The 20,095-nt window shown below is 43.3% G+C and overlaps 1 protein-coding gene across 1 annotated transcript in view; it reads right to left on the bottom strand.

Moving 5' to 3' along the window:
- LOC118773188 (enhancer of polycomb homolog 1-like) overlaps positions 1-14,892 on the bottom strand; it is a 35,633-nt gene extending 20,741 nt beyond the window's left edge. Inside the window, exon 1 of the mRNA XM_036522014.1 lies at positions 14,434-14,892. Within this exon, the coding sequence (XP_036377907.1) occupies positions 14,434-14,586 (153 nt within the window). The 5' untranslated portion in view covers positions 14,587-14,892. The remainder of the gene's footprint in view (positions 1-14,433) is intronic.
- Positions 14,893-20,095: the final 5,203 nt, after the last annotated feature.

The following is a 20,095-nucleotide window of genomic DNA, read 5'->3' as shown; positions in this document are numbered from 1 at the left end:
AGAAGCCAAGCAACGCTGACACATCGCGCAACTGTTTGCCAGGGTCTCCCTCCGACCAACAGGCTACACGCTAAAAATACAGCCGACCCAGTTCAAACACTGCAACAGGCTGCCTGGTTGGAATAAGTACAAAAGCACAACACCTGCCATGTAAGAGACCAGTACAAATGTAAAGACAGATGTAGATCAGGAAGTAATTCTCCAAAAAAGACACTTTTACAGACAGGTAAGGGGTAATAGTGTATAGCTCCTCTGGCAGCACTATGTTAAACAGGCAGCAGAATATTTATGCAGTATTCTGCGGCCACAACTCCAAGCACACGGAGCACAGAGAAGATGACAGACACTGGCTCCATCAGAAACGTGAGCACAGATTTCAGATCCCCCCTTCACATAACAAAAACGTGATTCCAGTTGTCCAAATCCAACGGATGGCACTTACTGCCTCAATTAACTCCCTGTGTGAGGCAGTTCGTTGTATTGTTGAAAGCTTCTCAACCAATAACGCAAATTTCAATGTCACTGTAGAAGCTAGGGCTGGGCGACATGGACCAAAAATCACATCTTGGTATTTTTAGGCTGAATGGCGATACACGGCATGTGCTGCGGTATTTTCTACGAAGTGGGCTAAATGTTCAGTTATAAGTCAAAGCCACATGTGAGGTGTCACAAGCACTTTTATTGAAACAGACTGATAAAAATAAAATGCAAAGACAGGGTTTCCTTCCCTGTTTCAAAATATACAGCTGCAGAACATAAATGAAAAATTGTATCGGCAGTGTGGAACGGTGCTCTGTCTCCCTCCGTGCTGCAGGAGAACTTGTGTGACCGAGTGGGGCTGGGTTTGCGCGCAGACGTAGAGGGAGAGTGGGGCCGGGTTTGCGCGCAGACGTAGAGGGAGAGTGGGGCCGGGTTTGCGCGCAGACGTAGAGGGAGAGTGGGGCCGGGTTTGCGCGCAGACGTAGAGGGAGAGTGGGGCCGGGTTTGCGCGCAGACGTAGAGGGAGAGTGGGGCCGGGTTTGCGCGCAGACGTAGAGGGAGAGTGGGGCCGGGTTTGCGCGCAGACGTAGAGGGAGAGTGGGGCCGGGTTTGCGCGCAGACGTAGAGGGAGAGTGGGGCCGGGTTTGCGCGCAGACGTAGAGGGAGAGTGGGGCCGGGTTTGCGCGCAGACGTAGAGGGAGAGTGGGGCCGGGTTTGCGCGCAGACGTAGAGGGAGAGTGGGGCCGGGTTTGCGCGCAGACGTAGAGGGAGAGTGGGGCCGGGTTTGCGCGCAGACGTAGAGGGAGAGTGGGGCCGGGTTTGCGCGCAGACGTAGAGGGAGAGTGGGGCCGGGTTTGCGCGCAGACGTAGAGGGAGAGTGGGGGCGGGGTTGCGCGCAGACGTAGAGGGAGAGTGGGGCAGGTTTGCGCGCAGACGTAGAGGGAGAGTGGGGGCGGGGTTGCGCGGAGAGTGTAACGGTACCCCAGAGTGAAAAGTCATCGGCCAAATTCGCGAGGTGTTTCGCTGTGTGGAAGCCTAGTGTGAGAGAGGAAAAATGCAAACACTGGCACGGCTTTACGGAAGAAACGGGTTATGCAACGCAACATCAAACTATATTGATATAAACCGTATTGTTTCATCCTATATCTAATTTGAAAATATATCAATGTACCTTAAACAGTCGATATACTGCCCAACCCTAACAGAAGCCACTTCTACGTCAACAGCATGCGAGTGAAAAACAGGACGTCTACTCTTTAACTGAATCCCGCAACGGCAGAACAATGTAAGAACAGTCTCCATTGTAAAGCATGGCAGCTGTGCCTTTCCTTTTGAAGCATGCATGTTCCTGACTCAAGTGCATTGGAGAAAAACAATGAGAGCCGTTCTTTTCCTCACTGAGGTACACATACGCCCCGTTCCCTTTGCCCAGGGGAGACAGAATACCAACAAAGGTTGCTGTAGTGACCAGCGAGTGGCTTCCTGCAGGTGGCATCTTCCTCCTCACAGAGCTGAAAGGCAGGACAGGCCACAGGCCCACAATGCTCACCTCTAACACCGGGGCTCCACAGACCCTAACAAACGCAAGCAGCAGTCAAGCATAACCTCGATGCAGTCATGTGCCGATCTTAAAGAACAGAAATTGGTACTGCTTGGAAGGTGCACTGCATCTAGTCAAACACAATGAGAGTCAACTGTAAACTTCACTGATCCACTGAAGCATGATCCACTGAAGTTACATGGAGTCAAACACACAGAGCACAGCTTTACCAAGCCTCGCACACAGGAAATACACAGGAAAATGAAACGCGGCATGTAAGAAAATCTGAAGTGCCACTGAGACAGAACAACCAAAGCTTCACTGATTGCTTAAGTACAGAAACACAAAGGAAAACTCAACAGCTCTGTGCTCAGAGAAAAGGAAAATGGGTGGCCTTTCATTCAGTTGCTGAGGAACAGAATAATTACAGGATAATTAATCAGCAAGCAAGGGGGATAAAGACAGAGGATAACATCTATGGCACTGTCAAAACCAAACTCAATAACAACTAGCTAGCCTTTCAGTCTAGCTGGTGCAGCAGATACACAGACTAAACGGCAAGCATAGAAGCTGGCTTAAACCCTACACGAGAGGGGAGCAAAGTCTCAAGGATTTGTCCTGATGCAAAAAAAAATGATAGATGTATTGATGCCATGTGAGAAGTGATCCATACCATTGATTTATTTACTTTTTATTTATATTAAAGCAGCAGTTTACAGGAAACTAGAGCGCTTCTGACCAATCCTAGTTATCTTTGGACAGTGTTCTTTCAACAACATAGGGAACTAATGCTTAGACCCTATCATTTCTTTAAAAGTGTAAAATTCCATTTTTTAATCACACTGTAACAAAATGAATTCTTAGGTATAATTCCATATACTGCATTGTTGCATAAGTATCCATATTGTATTGTGTTGTTGAGGCAGACATTTACACCCCTAGCATGTAAGTGCTTACAGTAGAGAATACATGTTTTTAGATATGCCCTGGTAGCCTGCCAGGGTAACCAATTTCAGGGAACCCCAAAAAACATTTACGACCAACGGACATACATATAAGCTTCCTGCCGATGGCACCAAATGAACTGTTTCCAAAGGGCATTTTCAGACTGGAGTGCTTTCTTGAAATGAGTGAAGCAAAGGGAAAGCCAGCAAGCTGTTGGACTGCCTTTTAAGTCTGACTGCTGTCATCTAAACAGATATGTGGTCATGGTTTATAAGGCGTAAATGAGTTGAATGTCCTTCGGATGCTCCAACATTCTCACCAACAGTACTACCACGTTCCCAGAAATCACAGCATTCTTTGACAGGAACAAATGAAGAGTGGCCAAGCCAGAAACAGGAGCACACTGTATTCTCCCAGCACAGAAACAGCGAGTTAAAAACCCATCATCTACCCACAATTGACAGACGTCACACAATGAACTTCTCTTAGAATAAAACATAGGACCAATCCTATCCATCAGCCACACTGAATTCACAAGATCAACAGGTGTCAACTGACTCAGTAATTCTAATCAAGCTTAAAATACGTTGCTTAATTTCACTTCAAGGAAAATGAAATGTCAAACATACATGAAAGTGATTCAGGCAATTTATGCAATTCACACTTAGCACCTACCTACCTATAAAATTATGCTTTTAGGCACTGAAATGTATTTTATCCTAAATAGCTTTTGTTGAAACATCCTTGCAATCATGTTCTACTGCAAAACAGGGGGTTACAGATGACACCAGAAATACAAATAGCCCGTTTAATGAATTTGAAACTCTACTTAATACAATATGATACAATTATGTTCTGAAATAAAGTACGCATCATGATCTTGGCAGAGTTCCAAAAACAGACATAAAAATAATGCCATAAACTAGCATCACAGTACAAAACCAAGTCCACATTTATTTAGTTACATTACCTGGTTTCAGTTTTGTTATCTGTCACCATCTTATGTTTGATCAAGATAAAAATTCCCTGACTAACTGATTGCCTTACAAATCATGACACAAACACACATTCACTGACCAATGTTCACTCTGCTAATGCACTGCAGTCACCTGCATTCACCCTCAATTACTTCTTGCTGTAAAATGGAGTATAATGGGCTAATCAGCAGTGCACAGCTCTCTTTCTTCACTTATACTGCCAAAAGAGGTTTTGGCCCCTTGCGCACTAATGAAGTGACACACTGAGCGACAGCCCAATGAACTCTGACAAGCGTAGTGCAAGAAAAACTGCCTTGATTACCTACTTTCAAGACCTACCACCCCAACAAATCAATACCCAAATGATCAATGACATCTCCATGGCAACAAAGAACCTATACGGACACACACTTTTGACAGGCTTTGATGGCAGAGCGATGCACACCGAATGCTGACGCGCACTCGTCCCATGAAACCTGAATACATTTACCGACCAAATTACGTAACTGAGTGTTAACGCCCTCACGACCCTCTGAGTCAGGACCCATCAAATCAGGAACCAAAGGCATCAGCTTTAACACAACATCCCAGCGAATTTTCATAGGAACAGAAGTGCGATGGCAGGTGGGAAAACAGCCAATATTATGTAAGAGATGGAAAAAGGTGGCCAGACAGCAATAACAGATGGCTAAATTCTAATGGAACTAAAGGGTGATTTTGCAGAATGAAAGAGTTATTAGGTGTGGACTGTGTCGCCGTTTTAGCTCTAGAGGCAGCCTCTGGAGGAGGGGAAAATGGGTCACGCCGCCATGCCGGCACAGATATTTCACCACAACAGCAGGGCCCCCGCGGTAACGCTGCCGCTTTATCTTCATTGTCATTCCTGGCCGTTACGTAACGCGGTGCACATGAGGGGATGGCGGGAGACGCTCCGCTGACAGCACATGGCCCCCCTCCCCCGCCGCCCGCTTTGTGCTAGCGATCCGTCACGGCGGCCCTGACTCAGAGTGCGCTTAACCGGATCACCTCCCGCCAGCTCCGCCGCCTGACACACTGACTGAACTGCCGGCACCCCGCTGAAGCCCTGGGTCTGCCGCGGAGAGACAGGAAGCAGGGCATGGATACAGTAAGCCCGGGAACACCAATCCCTGCAAGGCTGCACATGCATTTGCATGCATACTGCATAGGAACTTTCCACCGTTTACCATTCTGACACTCGCACTACTCACAGTGCTCCTTTCTGTTTCTACCACGGCACTCCCCAGTTACGACAGTCACTGGGTGAGTGTGCCTCCTCATATGATGACTGTTGCTAGTTGAGCTGATATGCCTCCAAGCCCTGTGAAATCCCTCTCTCTGTACCATTGTAGTGTATTCCCAATTATGTGGTGAGCGCTGAGCATGTTTATTGCCCTGACGATGCTAGCCGACACACCGCTAATCCGTAAGATTGTTTAAACAGCTCTACCACCCAAGGTAAACCGCTAAGCAGGTGAACCGTTATTGACTTTCTGGCTTCATACTAACGTTAAAACCCAAGCACAGCTGCCAGCTCTGATGCGCATGAAGACTTCAGGAAGTACTGAGCCAATGCACTTTCCCACACAACAGCGGCTCATGCTTCTCCTCTCGTTACTTAAGCGAGGGTACAAAACGGACACAGATAGAATTTTTTGCTCCATAACATCCAAGATTCACACAAACATGTAGAAACTTTCTCCACCTACACAGCCATTTCATAACTACTTCAGCTGGCACAGTACAGGCAAACAAGCAAAATGAATCGAATATAGAAGCAGAATATTAACTAAACTAAACTGCACTTAAAGGATCTCTATCACAGGATGCAATTTACTACTTCTGTGGCATTATATTAGTAATTTAGTGTTTGCTTTTCCTTAGGGTGTACAGGAAAATAAGCCATATCTACAGTCTTCTGTAATAATGTCAAGATACTCCATGCAATCCGACGGCTCTTTCCTGAGTTCTTTTGCCACTTTTTGCACTGGCAAAACGAAACCACCATGCTGTGGATTCCTAACTTCCACGCAAACTTTAATTAGCATTATCTTAAGTTGCCAAAGCTGATTTGTGCAGGTGCTAAGATTGTCAGTTTCATCACCTTTCAATGCTCACTAACAACTGCTAGCTGCAAGTGTCAGACTTTAAACACTGCAGCAATGCTTCAAAAGCATCAGAAATAAAAACCAATCCCCAATATTAACCCTTGACTGAGCAAGGCTGACCTGGCTGGAGCCTGTCAGTGACCTGAATTCAGATGTGAAAGCCACCAATTTAACGCTCAGAAACACTTAATCATGTAATCTGACTTGTTCAAACTATACAAACTAATGCAAAGCTCCAATCGATGAGAAAATTATTAATTAGAAGAACGAACCAATTACCTTTTGTGCAAACATTAACCAGTACATGCTACTCACCTTATTAAAAGAATAAGGGAATCATTAATTTTTATATTCATGCTTTAAATTAATATTAATGTAAGATTCTGAAGATCGAAATGTACTGAACTTGCACTTAAATTATTGGAATTAAGTGGAGCGAATATAACCAGCATGTCTTTAAACACTGCGGCTTCCATTAAACAGAATTCCAATTATCATTGATCAAAGTGACACAAGCAACCTACTTATTAGGTTCAAGGGATAATTAACAGTTATCCTAAGTAATATGAAACGATTCAAGGAGGTGAACAGCTTATTTAAGTAAAATACACGGGGATGCTCTTCAAGGCCAACATGCTTAAACGGCAGTTAACACTAGAGGGGAAAACATTCCTTCGGCTCCCTTAATTCCATCTTCTCAGTCTTGGCACCCCAGGTGCCAACTGGCAACCCGTTCCCTCTTTTCCCCCCCCACACAAATATCACTTACACAGAATCATGACCATCATAGAACCAGAGGTCATGACCATTGGCACTGGATGGAAAATTACAGGAAAAGATTCTGCATTCATCTTGCAAACAATTAAAACTGGGGGCGTAAAATAATTTAAACTGAAACAGCTAACCTCTTTCACATACATTATGCCAAGGGGCCAATCATTTTAGCTATTCTGGATTATAACAGCCTGACTATCCCTTGAGAAATGATGCCCTATTACTTTTAAGGAAAACCTCCTTTTGTGCTTTGACATACCCACTGTTCTTCAAAATCAATCCCAATTTCAGGAAATTTCAGCTGAAATGTGAACAAGTGAAAGTTAACCAAACCTGCTGCTGACCTACTGTGTGCATTACATTGTGTTAGTAAGTAAAACTGACATGCTCTGGTGTCAGCTAGGTGTGGAGACAATTTCCTGAGAAACTGGCAGCGAGGAAGACCCAGGCAGAATGAAAGGATGTTGTGGAAATACAGAATGCTGGTATTCCCACATCTCTTTTTAACCATGGAAAGGAGTCAACCAACCTTTCAACAACTCATTGGGCTGCACTGCAGTGATGGGCCTCTCTGAGGCAACTCTTCCTGGCATTTTAGTCCACACTCCACTGAACATGAGAAGCTCAACTTCCACTCAGGAGAGTGAATCACATGCCTTTTTTTAAAGCTAGCTTTCACAAATATTGGGATTATGGCTTGTGTGCGTTTTGATATTTTTTCTTGATTAAGTTTCAGCATAGCACAAATTAGCCTCATCCACAGTAAAGGCCAACGTGATACAGGTAAAAACAGCGGATCATCTCACACGTGCACCATACTATTACTACATCGAGTAACGTAGCAGCTGAAAAGAAACTACACCAAACAGTAAGCCAACTCCTAGCTGTCCACCATTGTGGTGCTGACAGTTATTCTTCAAACAAATCACTTCCTCTTTTCCCACGACTACATTCCAGACAGAGAACCAGATCCAGAGATCAAGAGTGGCCTGGGCAGCAGGCAACTGATGCTGACAATCTGTAAGACCTGTGTCACCGAAATACGTCCTACCATTCATATTCTCTACGTTATTACAGGATTGCGCTTATAGTAGCAAAACCCACAGCTTCCCAAAGGAGGAACTGTCCCACAGAGAAACAAAGAGCTCCTAAATGTGACCACTTTATTAAAGGCAGCATTACTGTACAAGCAGAGTATTATACAAAACACAAAACACTTACGGTGCTGCAAGACCTGAGGCAGGCATATCTGTCAAGAGGACCATTTATAACAGGCTTGCAGCCAGCTTGTGCAGGTTTAGACCTAATTGTGCTGCACTGTGATGCAGTTTTTCATCTTGTTGCACAACCTCTGGAGAGAGAAAATGCTGAGGGTTTTGCAGCTCTTATCAGACCGACTAACAATGACCTGTATCACAACAAAGACCAAGCCTATGTTCTGTAGAGGCCTCCACGGGATGAGCATCAGAACGCAGCCATCTGTGATTCTAATGTGTACCCACATGAGTCATCAAAGCTTTGCACACACAGCCAAAATAAAGTTACAAGCTCAAAGTTCCTTGACACATATAGGTACAGACAGGACGTGGTACTGTGGCTACCGTTGTTCTGAGGATCGAGCGTGGTAATTTATTAAGTTTGTTTGATTAATGTGCAATGTGAGCACTATCACTGCACTCCCATTACTAGATGCTCAATAGACTACAACAGACATGCCAATCATGGCTACCCAGTAATGACCTGGGTTCTGACTTGGTCGTACGCACGCAAGTGCTTTCTGTGATGCAGTAACAAGCTGTTTGTAAACACAGCTGTCAAGTCACTTACATGGTGTGGATTTAACCCAAAAAACAAATTTGCTGGCAAAATCATTCAGGAAATCTGGGCTAGGAAACCAAACATGCACAATTTATGTTGTGTAAAACGTTAACAGACGACAGGAGAAACACACCGTTGAGGAGAGAGGAGGCATGGCCCAGGTGTCACACAGGCCCGTGGTTTGCTCTAACTATACACACAGCATGCGTTATGATAATAAAATGCTGGCAGCAATCACGTGCGCGTAACTCCAGGGTCTGTGGCACCAAACGTGACCTCACACTGTGTGCTTATGTCACATACACTTTGAGGAGGTGGTATAAACCATTTATGTCTCTTACTCAAAACCTCCAGCGCGTTCACACAGAGCAAACAATGCCTCCTGCGAAGCACACAGTGTATGATTGCTGTGCTGATGGTGTGGAATAGGTGGTCTCAACAGAGCAGCAGTCAATACACAACCATGAAAGTGACAGTCAAATACAATCAAAGTTTTAGAGCAAACTTAAGACCAAATCTTGGTATTCTGTGTCCTCCACCTTAACCCAAGCTAAACGTTAAGTGCGATGTACCCTACCAGATGTAGGGCCAAATGATTTCTGTGATGCGAAGAAAACAAGTGGGTCTAACAATCTGTGGATTACGCCAGAATCTGAGGAATGATCACAAAATTCCACCTGTGAAATGGCACAAGCATGCTGTAAACGCAAAATGCCATTACCAAGCCACCTCTGTCCCCAAGCAGGGAAGTGAAACACAGTTTTGTGAGGGAGCGCGCAGCAACTTAGCAATGGCACTGCATGATGACATGATGCAGACTTTCACTTGATGCATGCAGCTAGCACAAACGTAGCAGGCTACCCAGTAACTTCAATCATGTCTAAAAGAAGCTCAAAAGAAAGCAGCAAAGGCACTCAGACATACAGCCTTCTCAAAGTTTAGGGCAATATCACAGTGATTTTTATGAATGGGGAGTTGACTGTTCGGTAAAATTTTCATACAAACATTTCAATGTACATCTTCGAGACTGCGGGAACAGACAGACACTGCGCATTACAATACAGACCAATTTTATTTTGCTCAAATATTCATTCCACTGTTAAAATGAACTGTTCTTTTCTCAATTTACACACGCATAAAGTCAGTGCCATGTGTTCTATTATTTATCAAAGGATGAAATTCTGGACAATTTCACAATGCAAATGGAAAATGTGAGTTTTAATACAAAGAAAATGGAAATCAAGAATACAAAGTATAGTACTGAATATAATGAAACAGATTTGAAGCAGAGTGAATGAAGCACATGCTTGTATAAGTGGTTAAATTAGCTCAAATTAGAGGCGTAACAATCCCAGCCGTCAAAACAGGTAAGGGTTATTTAGGTTCAATGACAGCACCATTGCCAAATAAACATATTGTACTTTTTTTACACTACACTAAAATATGAAATCAAAGACTGTGACACTAATTTATTAGCAAATTTTAACGTAGTTTACTATGGGATGACAGGCACTTGATCCTGTCTGATAACCGACCATGTTAAAGTTAAAACCCAGGGTGGGTTAAATTGATACTTGCCTTCAGATATTTTAAGAGTGCTTACCATTAGTCAAGTACAACAGGACCTGACTTTGCTGAAGGCGGCCATTAAACCAGCAGGATGTGCAGTCTGCATAATACAGTGGACAGCAGATAATGAACTACACACTCCCAGGCCAATAAAATGAATTTAGCTTGGGTGAGTATCTCAAGCGGTAATTTAACAGAGGGAAAACCAAAACCCTTTTGTTTACAAAGATGAAGTGCTAGGATCGTTATTTCAGTATGTGCATTTTAATGCAAGTAATCAGTGAAGTAGAAAATTGCTGCTGCAACTGGATGGATCCAGAAAAACAAAACAAAAAAAAGAAACACTGGTGATACAGTTCCCCCTTTCCAAAACTATCCATATAACTTTCAGCTGCAAGGGATTCAATGAAGGGCTGTAAATATTGTATACATTAAGATCACATGTACACATTGTCCCAAATTCAAGATGTTTATACAATCACTAGCTATTACTGTACGAATACACCTCTGACTCAAAGTACTTCAGACTACACATTTCTGAACACTGTCTAAACTACAAATTGTGAGCGATTCCTTGCCAAAAGCTGCCGATTCCAGCAGTGCTCATCTCTGTACTGCAAAGGCGATGATAAACCCGTTCCGCCAAATGCACTGGGGAAAAATACCAGTGTCACACTGTCAAATTTCACTTGGAGCACACCCGAGGACCGGTGAAACATTTCAAGCGTCTTATGTGTTCTAATAAAACCCAAGCAGAAGTTCCAATCTCACATCTCGCGCTGTTCTCCGTTAATTGGAGGAGGAGGAAGAGGAGAAACAAGCGGTCAATTTTCTGAATCCAGCACTCTCAATGAAACACCAAGGCCCGCATGAAAGGGGGAAGTATCAAAGTCCAGCTGATAGCCGTGTTACTGCTTAATGCGGCTGTAAAGCATACAGTGTCCAGTACACCAGGGATGAATCCTCAAGGGCAGGAAGGTCTGTGGGGTTCCTATCCCGTCTTCTCTCCCTCCCCTCTTTCTCATTAAAATGAAGCTATTTGCAAAGGATGGTGACCTCGCCTGGTGTTCAAGGTGCAAGTCTGGACGGGCTGCCAAAAGCTGAAGGTCCACATGCTCATCCATGGTATACGAGCATTATGTTGATTGAGGACGAACATTTCGCGGCAGCATTACATTTTATATAAGCAAAGCAAGCCCTCCACCAGAGGGGCCTCAATTTCTCAAGTGGTTATTGGATAATTTACATGACATGAGGAGAGGCTCAAATGCAAACCCTTTCAAGCACCTGGTAGCTACCAAATAAAATGGGCATGTATTGAAAAGATCATACAGTAAGGGCATTCCTAGTAATCACTCAAGCTGCAGATGAAGCCTGTATAACACTTTTCACTTGGCTTACAACAAAGACATTCAGCCAACCAGCTTTACTTCTGATACCTAGATGCATACATCCAGCTAAAGAGAAAAATGGAAGCTCACCAATGAAATACCAGCTCAAAGTGGTATGATTAATGAATGATAATCAAATGGCACTCATGTTACTTACACATAGCTACCAACTTCTAATCTCCATTAGAATTACATACCAGTTCAAAAGAAATGAGGGATAAACTGCTTGAATGGATCTATCTTGAAGACAGCTGGTGTCTGTGACATAAGCCAATTGTTTAGAAACCAGCAATGAGATAAATTTATCAATTGGACATTTTCTCTTCTTTGACAACATACAAGTCTTGTGGCAGAAACCGCAACTTAAATCAAAACTTAGTATCCGAAGAGATTATGCATTCTGCCCGTCAGCTGGTTGTGTGGGCTTTCAAAATTCATAGTCCAAACAAACGAAGGGCAAACGAAAAAAAAAACCACTAAGCGGATTCAAATAAGCTGTTCACACAAGCTGTGTAAACAATGCATGAAACAGGAGTGAGAAAGCATTTAAATCAGGTATCTTTACGTAAAGACACAACAGACACAAGTTACATTAAGATCACATCGGTCTATAATTCTGACACTTCTGGATGTAGTCGCATGTAAAGCTTGTTTCCTCTTCCAAATACTTAAAATACTATGAGTAAGCACAACTGAATTCAAATCATTGCAAAAAAATAAATTAAAAAAATGAGACGAGTTCAGTGTTCAAGCAAAACAACTCTCTTCCAAATGTGGCATACCCAAGGGGACATAATCAAGGCTTGTTTTTACGTCAAAGGTTACCCAGACCCACCCACTACACGACTGGGGATAAAGAGTTCCCACCACGTTCCAATGAAAAGATCAACTTTCATCGCACGCTTCAAATGTCGATAGTTCCATTAACCCACTGAAATGGAGGACACGGAATAGCTCCATACATTTCATCGCTGTTGCAGCCACGTCCAGTTAATAGCTTTGGATACTGAATATTCATGTTCACATACTGCACTTGAAAGCGACTGTAAAAACCGCATTAGTGCTATTTAACAAACATGTACGACAGACATGTGCTGTGGATTTGAAACGACACACTTCGTTTTCTGATAGTTGTTTCATTCTGACAGAATAAAATAAGGGGTCTGGTGCGCTAAAGTGTTAAAATAATGTCCTCTTTCATTGAGTAATTCAAAGGGGCTGTGCCTCAAACCACTCAGAAACGTCCATCATGTTTGTTTTGCAGACTATGCACCGCGGGGGATCTGGCGAGCTGGTTTGATTGTGTTCATTCGAAGTGTGCGGGGTCAGAGGATGGGTCACTTCATCAAGATATCACAACACACAGCTAATATTTTACAGTAGACGCACTCGCTTTCGTTTTTACGAGGAGATAGTGCATGGCATCAACGCGAAAATGTCACGTTACGCCGGCGAACGTCTTATTGAGTAGTTTTGTTTTTGTTTTGAGACAGTTGATATTATACACGTACTCCTGCTAAAATTAACATCGGACAGGACGGATGACAGTTTTGGTTCAGATAAACAGCAAAATTGGGTCAAAGTTGTTTTGCGTCGCGCCCTGTCACAATCCATAAACAAGCACACGATGCGTCAGACCTACGCTGCTTTCACCGGACAACTAAGTAGCTACCTAGATAGCATCGTCCAGCTAATAAGCGTACCCGTCGTGTAAAACCTCAATTAATATCACTTCCAACTACAAACAACCGACACTGAAATGCACCGTGGCAACCGCACTGAACAGATTACACTGAATCAGCCACGCTACCAAAAGAAGTTTCTGTACGCCGGGTAGGTAAACGTCGTGGACCAGATACATGGAAAGAGTCTGACAAATCCACTGCTCAGTCGTGGAAATAAACTTTACCAACAATTCAACTGTCTGGGCATCTATCTACTGCACTGCCATTTAGCTAAGCAGCTAAATGGTGCGATGCGCTACATGGTAGATGCTGGTCCACAAGCTAATGTTAGGTAGTTTAGCCTCTGAGATACGACCTTCGCTAGCAACCTCTCTTATGTCAGCTATTAAGACATGGTCAAACAGCCAACGGGACGAAATACGGTCCGCCCATGCACCATTCCACGGGGTCGCTCCAATATCATTTCTAACTTGCTAGCTAGATCACCAAAATCATAATCTAGAATAGCAAGGTAAATGCCTAACCAGGGGCGATTAACTATTGGGCTAGCAAGCACGCGTCTTCCATTGCTAAACGTCACTTTTCCATCAGTTAAAGACAGCTTTGTGGTTAATGTAGCTAGCTAACTAGCTAAACAACTGTGAGCAACCACGCGGTATAGCTATAAGTTTGCATTAGCGGTTAGCTGATGTAGCTAGCTGTCATGTTCTGAAAAAAGTCTGGACTATTAAATAACTGGGGCCGTTCGGCTCGCGGACGCCCCCTGCATTTGTTCGCTGCAAAAGCACCAACACAAGGCCCATCCCAAAGCAAAAAAGAAAGTCAACAAAATGGCGGATTCAAGCAGAGTCACGTGACTCCTTTGTGCTTTCTAAACCCATTCCTCGCAAAACAACCCACAATAACACGTCCCACCTATCCAATATCGAACCAATGCATTATTATATTTTAGAAAATCCAACTAAATTCGACGTTGCATGGAAAATACATGGCATATTACCGTCTTTCTTGAAAGAGAAAAATGGCGGCCATTTTGTGCAAACTTGCGCAGCCAAGATAGGGGCACCGCTCGTATCGTGCAAATCCGGTCATATAACTAAATGTTGGTTTTGGAACAGTGAAACGTACCGATTCCTCCTCTTTCTCCATCCCCGTCGGCATCTGCGGCACGGCCCGGTTAATAGAGGCATATTCGTGCAGGTCGGGTAAGTCCTCGCAGCGGAAGACGGGTAGTGGCTTGGTAGCGTCCAGCGCCCGTGCCCGAAACGACAATTTACTCATTTTTATAATTAAAGATGCAGCATAAATCTATCCGATCCCCTAATATTCACAACTGTTCCAATTTGAGTTCTCATGGATGTATCTGTGGCGGTCCCAAGGAGTCTATCGTTCGATTGGTTACAAAAATATATAATTGGCGATGCGAACGGAGCCGGGAAGGCCCGGATCTTGGTCGCTCTCTCTCGGTCTCTTTTTTCAGTCACTCCGCTCTCTCTCCCTGGTTCAATACGCCATGGCCAACATGGCGGACATTAAAAACTCTTTAACTCTCCGTTCGCTCCTAGCGGCCCAACCCCCCGATAAGACAACAGCCATTCCCACCCGGTTCCGCGCGCGTGCGCGTTCGCGGCGCCCTGAGGGGAGGGGGCGGTGGGGGAGGGGAGTGCTTCACCCAGTTTGAAATAAACAGCAAAGAGGAAACCCCCCCCCCTCCAACTCGGATAACCGAAAAACAGTGCGCGCTACCCGCGGACAAAGCCAGGCTCGTTCGTGTATCTCAAACCACATCACGGCCAGCCTTGCAGGAGAGAGCACTACCGTCTCAACACTGAACAACTAAGTTAGGACTTTGTGTTAACTAGATACGAACTATGGCAAGCGAGATCTGAGTATTAATTAAAATACACTGAAAAATAAAGCTTTTGTTTTGTTTTTGCTACTTTAAAAGCGGACCACATACAGTTAGTTCCTAGCAGCTACGGCGAATATTAGCATTAAGTTAGCAATTAGCTTGATAAACCTCACGGGCATACATCGCATGCGTTGGGATGTTGTTGGTAGGTAGGTGGGTGGCTAATAGTATTTTTTTAATCTAGTTATTTAATATTTCGCAAGTCAACAGCGCATCTAACTGGTAAGCTACTCTGCGTTGTATATCGAGCTTGGTCATTAAATGCAAGTTTTGTATCTTATGTTTTACAACAGTGCACATAATTGTAATATTCTGTACTGCAGTCATTTCCGTAGTTTCATTCTCATCTTTTCAAAACAAAAACATTACGGCACCGTGCAGATTCACTAGTGGCAACAGTGCCATTTTGTGCAGGCTTGATGTCGCTAGAGAGTTACTTTGCTGGCTACATTTTCCCCAGATTTCCCCAATGTTTGAAAATGTCGCCCTCTCCTGGAATGATCTGGAATTACTTGCGCAAAATGACATTCTTGTGAGCACGTGTTGGTTGCGTCTACAGCGAAACTGATGGCGGGAAAATGAGTACAAACGTCTGACACGCCACAACAGCCCTAATAACGGCACCCAGTGTGCACCAGTGAAATTAACCAGGTTTCAGAATATTCCATTTTCTTTAGCAGTAAAATGCTACAAATATAACTCCTTTAGATTTGATTTTTGGGACACCTGGTTCAAATTAGGGTGGGAAAACATAACCCTCACACCCTCCAGGAAAATCTCTCTATAACAGGTCAAATGTGAAACATTTAATTGTAATTATTTCAAAAGGATTCAGTTACTATTTCCACAAAGAGTAAACTCCACAAACCAAGACTGACAGAATTCCTGGATTCTGCGCAGTATTGCGTATAGCCATAACCACATTTACATTTTGTCTGTGTATTGTTTTGCTGTGTCGGATTAGGTGGCACATTTTTTAATCACCATATTTGCTCTTTGCAGATCTTTCCGTGCCTCCTCTCCCCTTTTTCAAATCTCTCCCTCCTTTCACTTGACCCTGTGACATTACACCTCAATCGCCCAGACTTGCCGATCCTCCAACCCTGTGTATTCCAATGAGAACAACTTGAAGGCAGACACATACTCTCTTCTGTCTCTCTTTCACTCGGGTCACTCATGATGAGCTCAAGTCTTTCCACATCTGGCTCAATTTATAAAATGGCAGTGGTCATGTTTGTTAAACAGCCAGAGGCTACAACGTGTGTGACAATTTCAAAAAATTTCCTAAAATGAAGTGTCAGCTATGTCATTTCACAACAAAAATCACGTTTCTCTACTTTATTCCCTCACCAGAAAGCTGAGAGAGAAACCCAGTAGACTCCTCTCAGGAACACAATGAAAGTGGCTGACTTACAGCTCGGCTCACACCAAGAAGACACCTTTTAGTTGTAATCACACAGGATGTAATACCTAACAGCCCACATCCCCTGGGAAACGGACACCAAACACTGCACACAAAATCCAAACATGTAACATTTTAGATTACACAGAAAGCAGACCCCCCGAAACCCTAGAGGACACAGGAAGTGATCACCTGACACCTCCAATCACAAAAGAAAGGGACACTTGATGCCTCAATTGACATAGTTAAATGCAACATACCATTTCTTACTGCAGTGAGTGGTTCCAGCCATGGTGAGCCTCTGTAAAGGTTCCTATATTCCCCTTGGATCATCCATTTGAAAAGCCCACCCATCGAAGGCCTGAAATGCACAAAGAACAACGTTCACAGGATGAAGAAATTCAGTGACAAGACGGGCATGGCAATTTTCACGCCATCACATCAAGGTTGGGCAAAAACTGTCAATGTTTAAGGTTTAAGAATCAAAACTATACAATAAGCGGAGTTGCAAAGCGGGAAAAATGCAGAGGTATAAAAAGGACAATGTTGCAGCAAGCAGCAGTTACAGGGCCAAGCACAACATGGCCACCAGTCATAACTGACATACAAGTCATGCTTTCCTCGTCATACGAGTGACATGGTTTTGACTAATATAATTTATTTTGAATACGTTTTTGTAATCCAATATTGCTTCCATACTATAAGACCGATCATCACCAATTCTGGTGTGGTGATACACCTCATAGACCTTTACAAACTTAGAGCTGTGTAAAATGTAAAGACAGTTTCGACATAATTCCACTGCAATACCACTGGCCTGCAGCAGCAGTGTTTTTTGATATAACACCCTTCCTCTGCAATTCAGACAGAACTCAGTACACAGGTCAGGAATGTGAAATGTGCAGGGTTTAATAAATTCATTCCTTGCTTTAAATTTAAAACTCAACATGTACCACGGTGGGATTTGAAGTGTTTACCATGTAATTACAATTACAGTGTCTTATCAAGCAGACGGCACTGTTTTTTCCTAGTTATGAAGTACTGATGTCCAAGCATTTACTGCTGATAAATTATTGTGGAAAACCCAAGCATATCAATTACAAATAAGCTAAGGGCAAACTATACAATCATCTACAACTGCTTAGTAATTCATTAATTCATCATGTCTGAACTGTTAAAATATCAGGTTTATTAATATGTAATATACAAAATCAGGAACTTTTGTAAAAATAAGTTGTATTAAACATATTTGATAAATGATTGCTAAAAATAAGGTTTGTGTGAATTCAACAATTGACTCAGGTTTAGGCTGTTTTCCAAATAATTGAAAATACACAGGTAAGCAAAATGGTTCAAGTCAAAAGCTAGTGTTTACGATTTCAATAAAAATGTTTCATGGCACTCCCTGCCTTTAAGGATATTACCAAACTACGTGGCTCCATAACTAAAGATGACACTAAAATCAATTATCTGTGTTGAACTTTATATTTGACCATTTACTCGATGGTATGGTACACTGACTTATACTGGCACCTGCTAACAGACACGTGTCATTAATTGAATCAAACCTTCATACGGCATGGAAAGCTGCAGCAGAAATGTGCAATTTCTGTGATTTGTGATACACATATTTTCTGATCACACTGCATAAAACAAACACAGACAGGGTATCCTCCACAATCTCTATACATGACTAAACCAACAGAAAATGAGATTAATGGATTTGCATATTACACACAAACATGCAGACAGACTGGTTTTGTTTCACCTGAAATAAACCAATTTGATGTCAGAGTCCACAGAAACTGGTTGATGAGTGCCATGTCATGCTTTTCCAAAATGATGAAAAAAAAAATCATACGGTGGAACCAGCTTATGTGAATGAGAAACATATCACGATGTGGGAAATCCTGATTTTTGAGCATTACTGATCAAATATATTAAAATCCCTCATGCTGAACTGTCTGTCCCCCCTAGCCAGCCAGCTATCTAGCAGTTGCACTGGTTGTTAGTCACATATTGGTGAGAAGGTGAGTAAAAAGGAGTGGACATCCAACCTCCTAACTGGACCTCATGTAAGGTAATGTAAGGAAACAGTCTATTTTCCACACAAATCCTCATCCGTCAAAGTCAATGACAGACAGGTCAATGTCTGTAATGGGTATGACCTACAACAGAACCAGTATTGACAGTATTGCCCTTTTCATAACTGGGTAATCCTTATAGGAGTTTAAGTAACCTTTAAGAGTCTTAAAATCATCTTCAAATACTTTTAAAATGTATTTTATTCAGATGTTTATTCAACTTAAATATGTACATGTTTTTATTTCTTACATATTTAACTTCTGCAGTCTGCAAGGGTGCAGAACCTTGTAGGGGGGTCCTAAAGAGAATTATTGATCTACAGTAGGCAGGCATATACATCTACATGATGAATGAAATAAACGAGAAGCTCTCTTGACAAAAAGCAGCACAACCAAGACACTACAAAAATCCAGCTCTTCGTGCTACGAATGACCCACATCGGAGTACTCACATTACCCTAAAATGGCACCCTCATCTCAGGCTGACTGCTAAATTTTCTGTCCTTGTTTAGTACAGGAAAGGGGAATTAAAGCAAGGAAAAGGATTGCTGAGGACCGTCAGAGCACCCTGAGAAGCGTTGGGTTGGGGCTGCGGGTGCGCAGTGCAGATGGCAGCTGCAAAGCTCTGACAGGTGACTGCAGCAGTGGAGCTCAGGCACACCACAGCCAAGTGCCGCACTGGGGCTCACAGATGTTCTGTTCACACTGACGCTGTTGAAATCGGTTTCTTTGCCCTTCGACTCGATGTGCGCACACAGCTCACAGCGCATATTTGACCCAGTTTCACCTGAGGTGAGGCCATGATGACATTAGTCCTAGTTACAGAAGATAAAGTAAGGATGCCAGCTTTAGCATATCCGCAAATGAGTGTTCCTACTGCAAGTGGCCCCAGCCAGTGTTTTAAAGGGGAGTGAGCTCTACCATGTCCGTTGCTTGCTCCTCTGCCGTGACAGCGGCCTGCTGCACGCTGTTGCTATGCTATGTAGCCACAGTGGGGCAATACGAAAGCCAGGTCCCACGCCTGCCGACCGTGCTGGCCTCACGGTCACGTCACAGCAGTGTGCCGTGGTAACCGGTTTCCATCTCAGACACACACAGGAAGCAGAGCAGTCACCGGCACTGAGAACAAAAGTGTCAAAAGTAAAACCAGTCCTGATTACATGAACTACACACTTCCTTAAAAAAAGAAAGGTAGAGACAAAACGCCAAGTTTTGCTTTCGCCGTCCTCAGACTGTCAAATTGTCACACAGCTGCTTGGTGCAGTTCTAATTAGACAAGCAGCAGCAGGAGGAATATTATTAAAATGTGCGAGTCTGAAAAAAAGCAGAGGACATTGCCCTTTGAAATGTTTCTTTGTACTGAAACACTGTCAGAAAAAATATCTGAATCTT

The sequence above is a fragment of the Megalops cyprinoides genome, chromosome 2 (genome assembly GCF_013368585.1).
Source record: "Megalops cyprinoides isolate fMegCyp1 chromosome 2, fMegCyp1.pri, whole genome shotgun sequence".
NCBI classification, from domain to species: Eukaryota; Metazoa; Chordata; class Actinopteri; order Elopiformes; family Megalopidae; genus Megalops; species Megalops cyprinoides.
The sequence above is the reverse complement of the archived record's forward strand: the minus strand, read 5'-3'. Positions and strand labels throughout refer to the sequence as shown.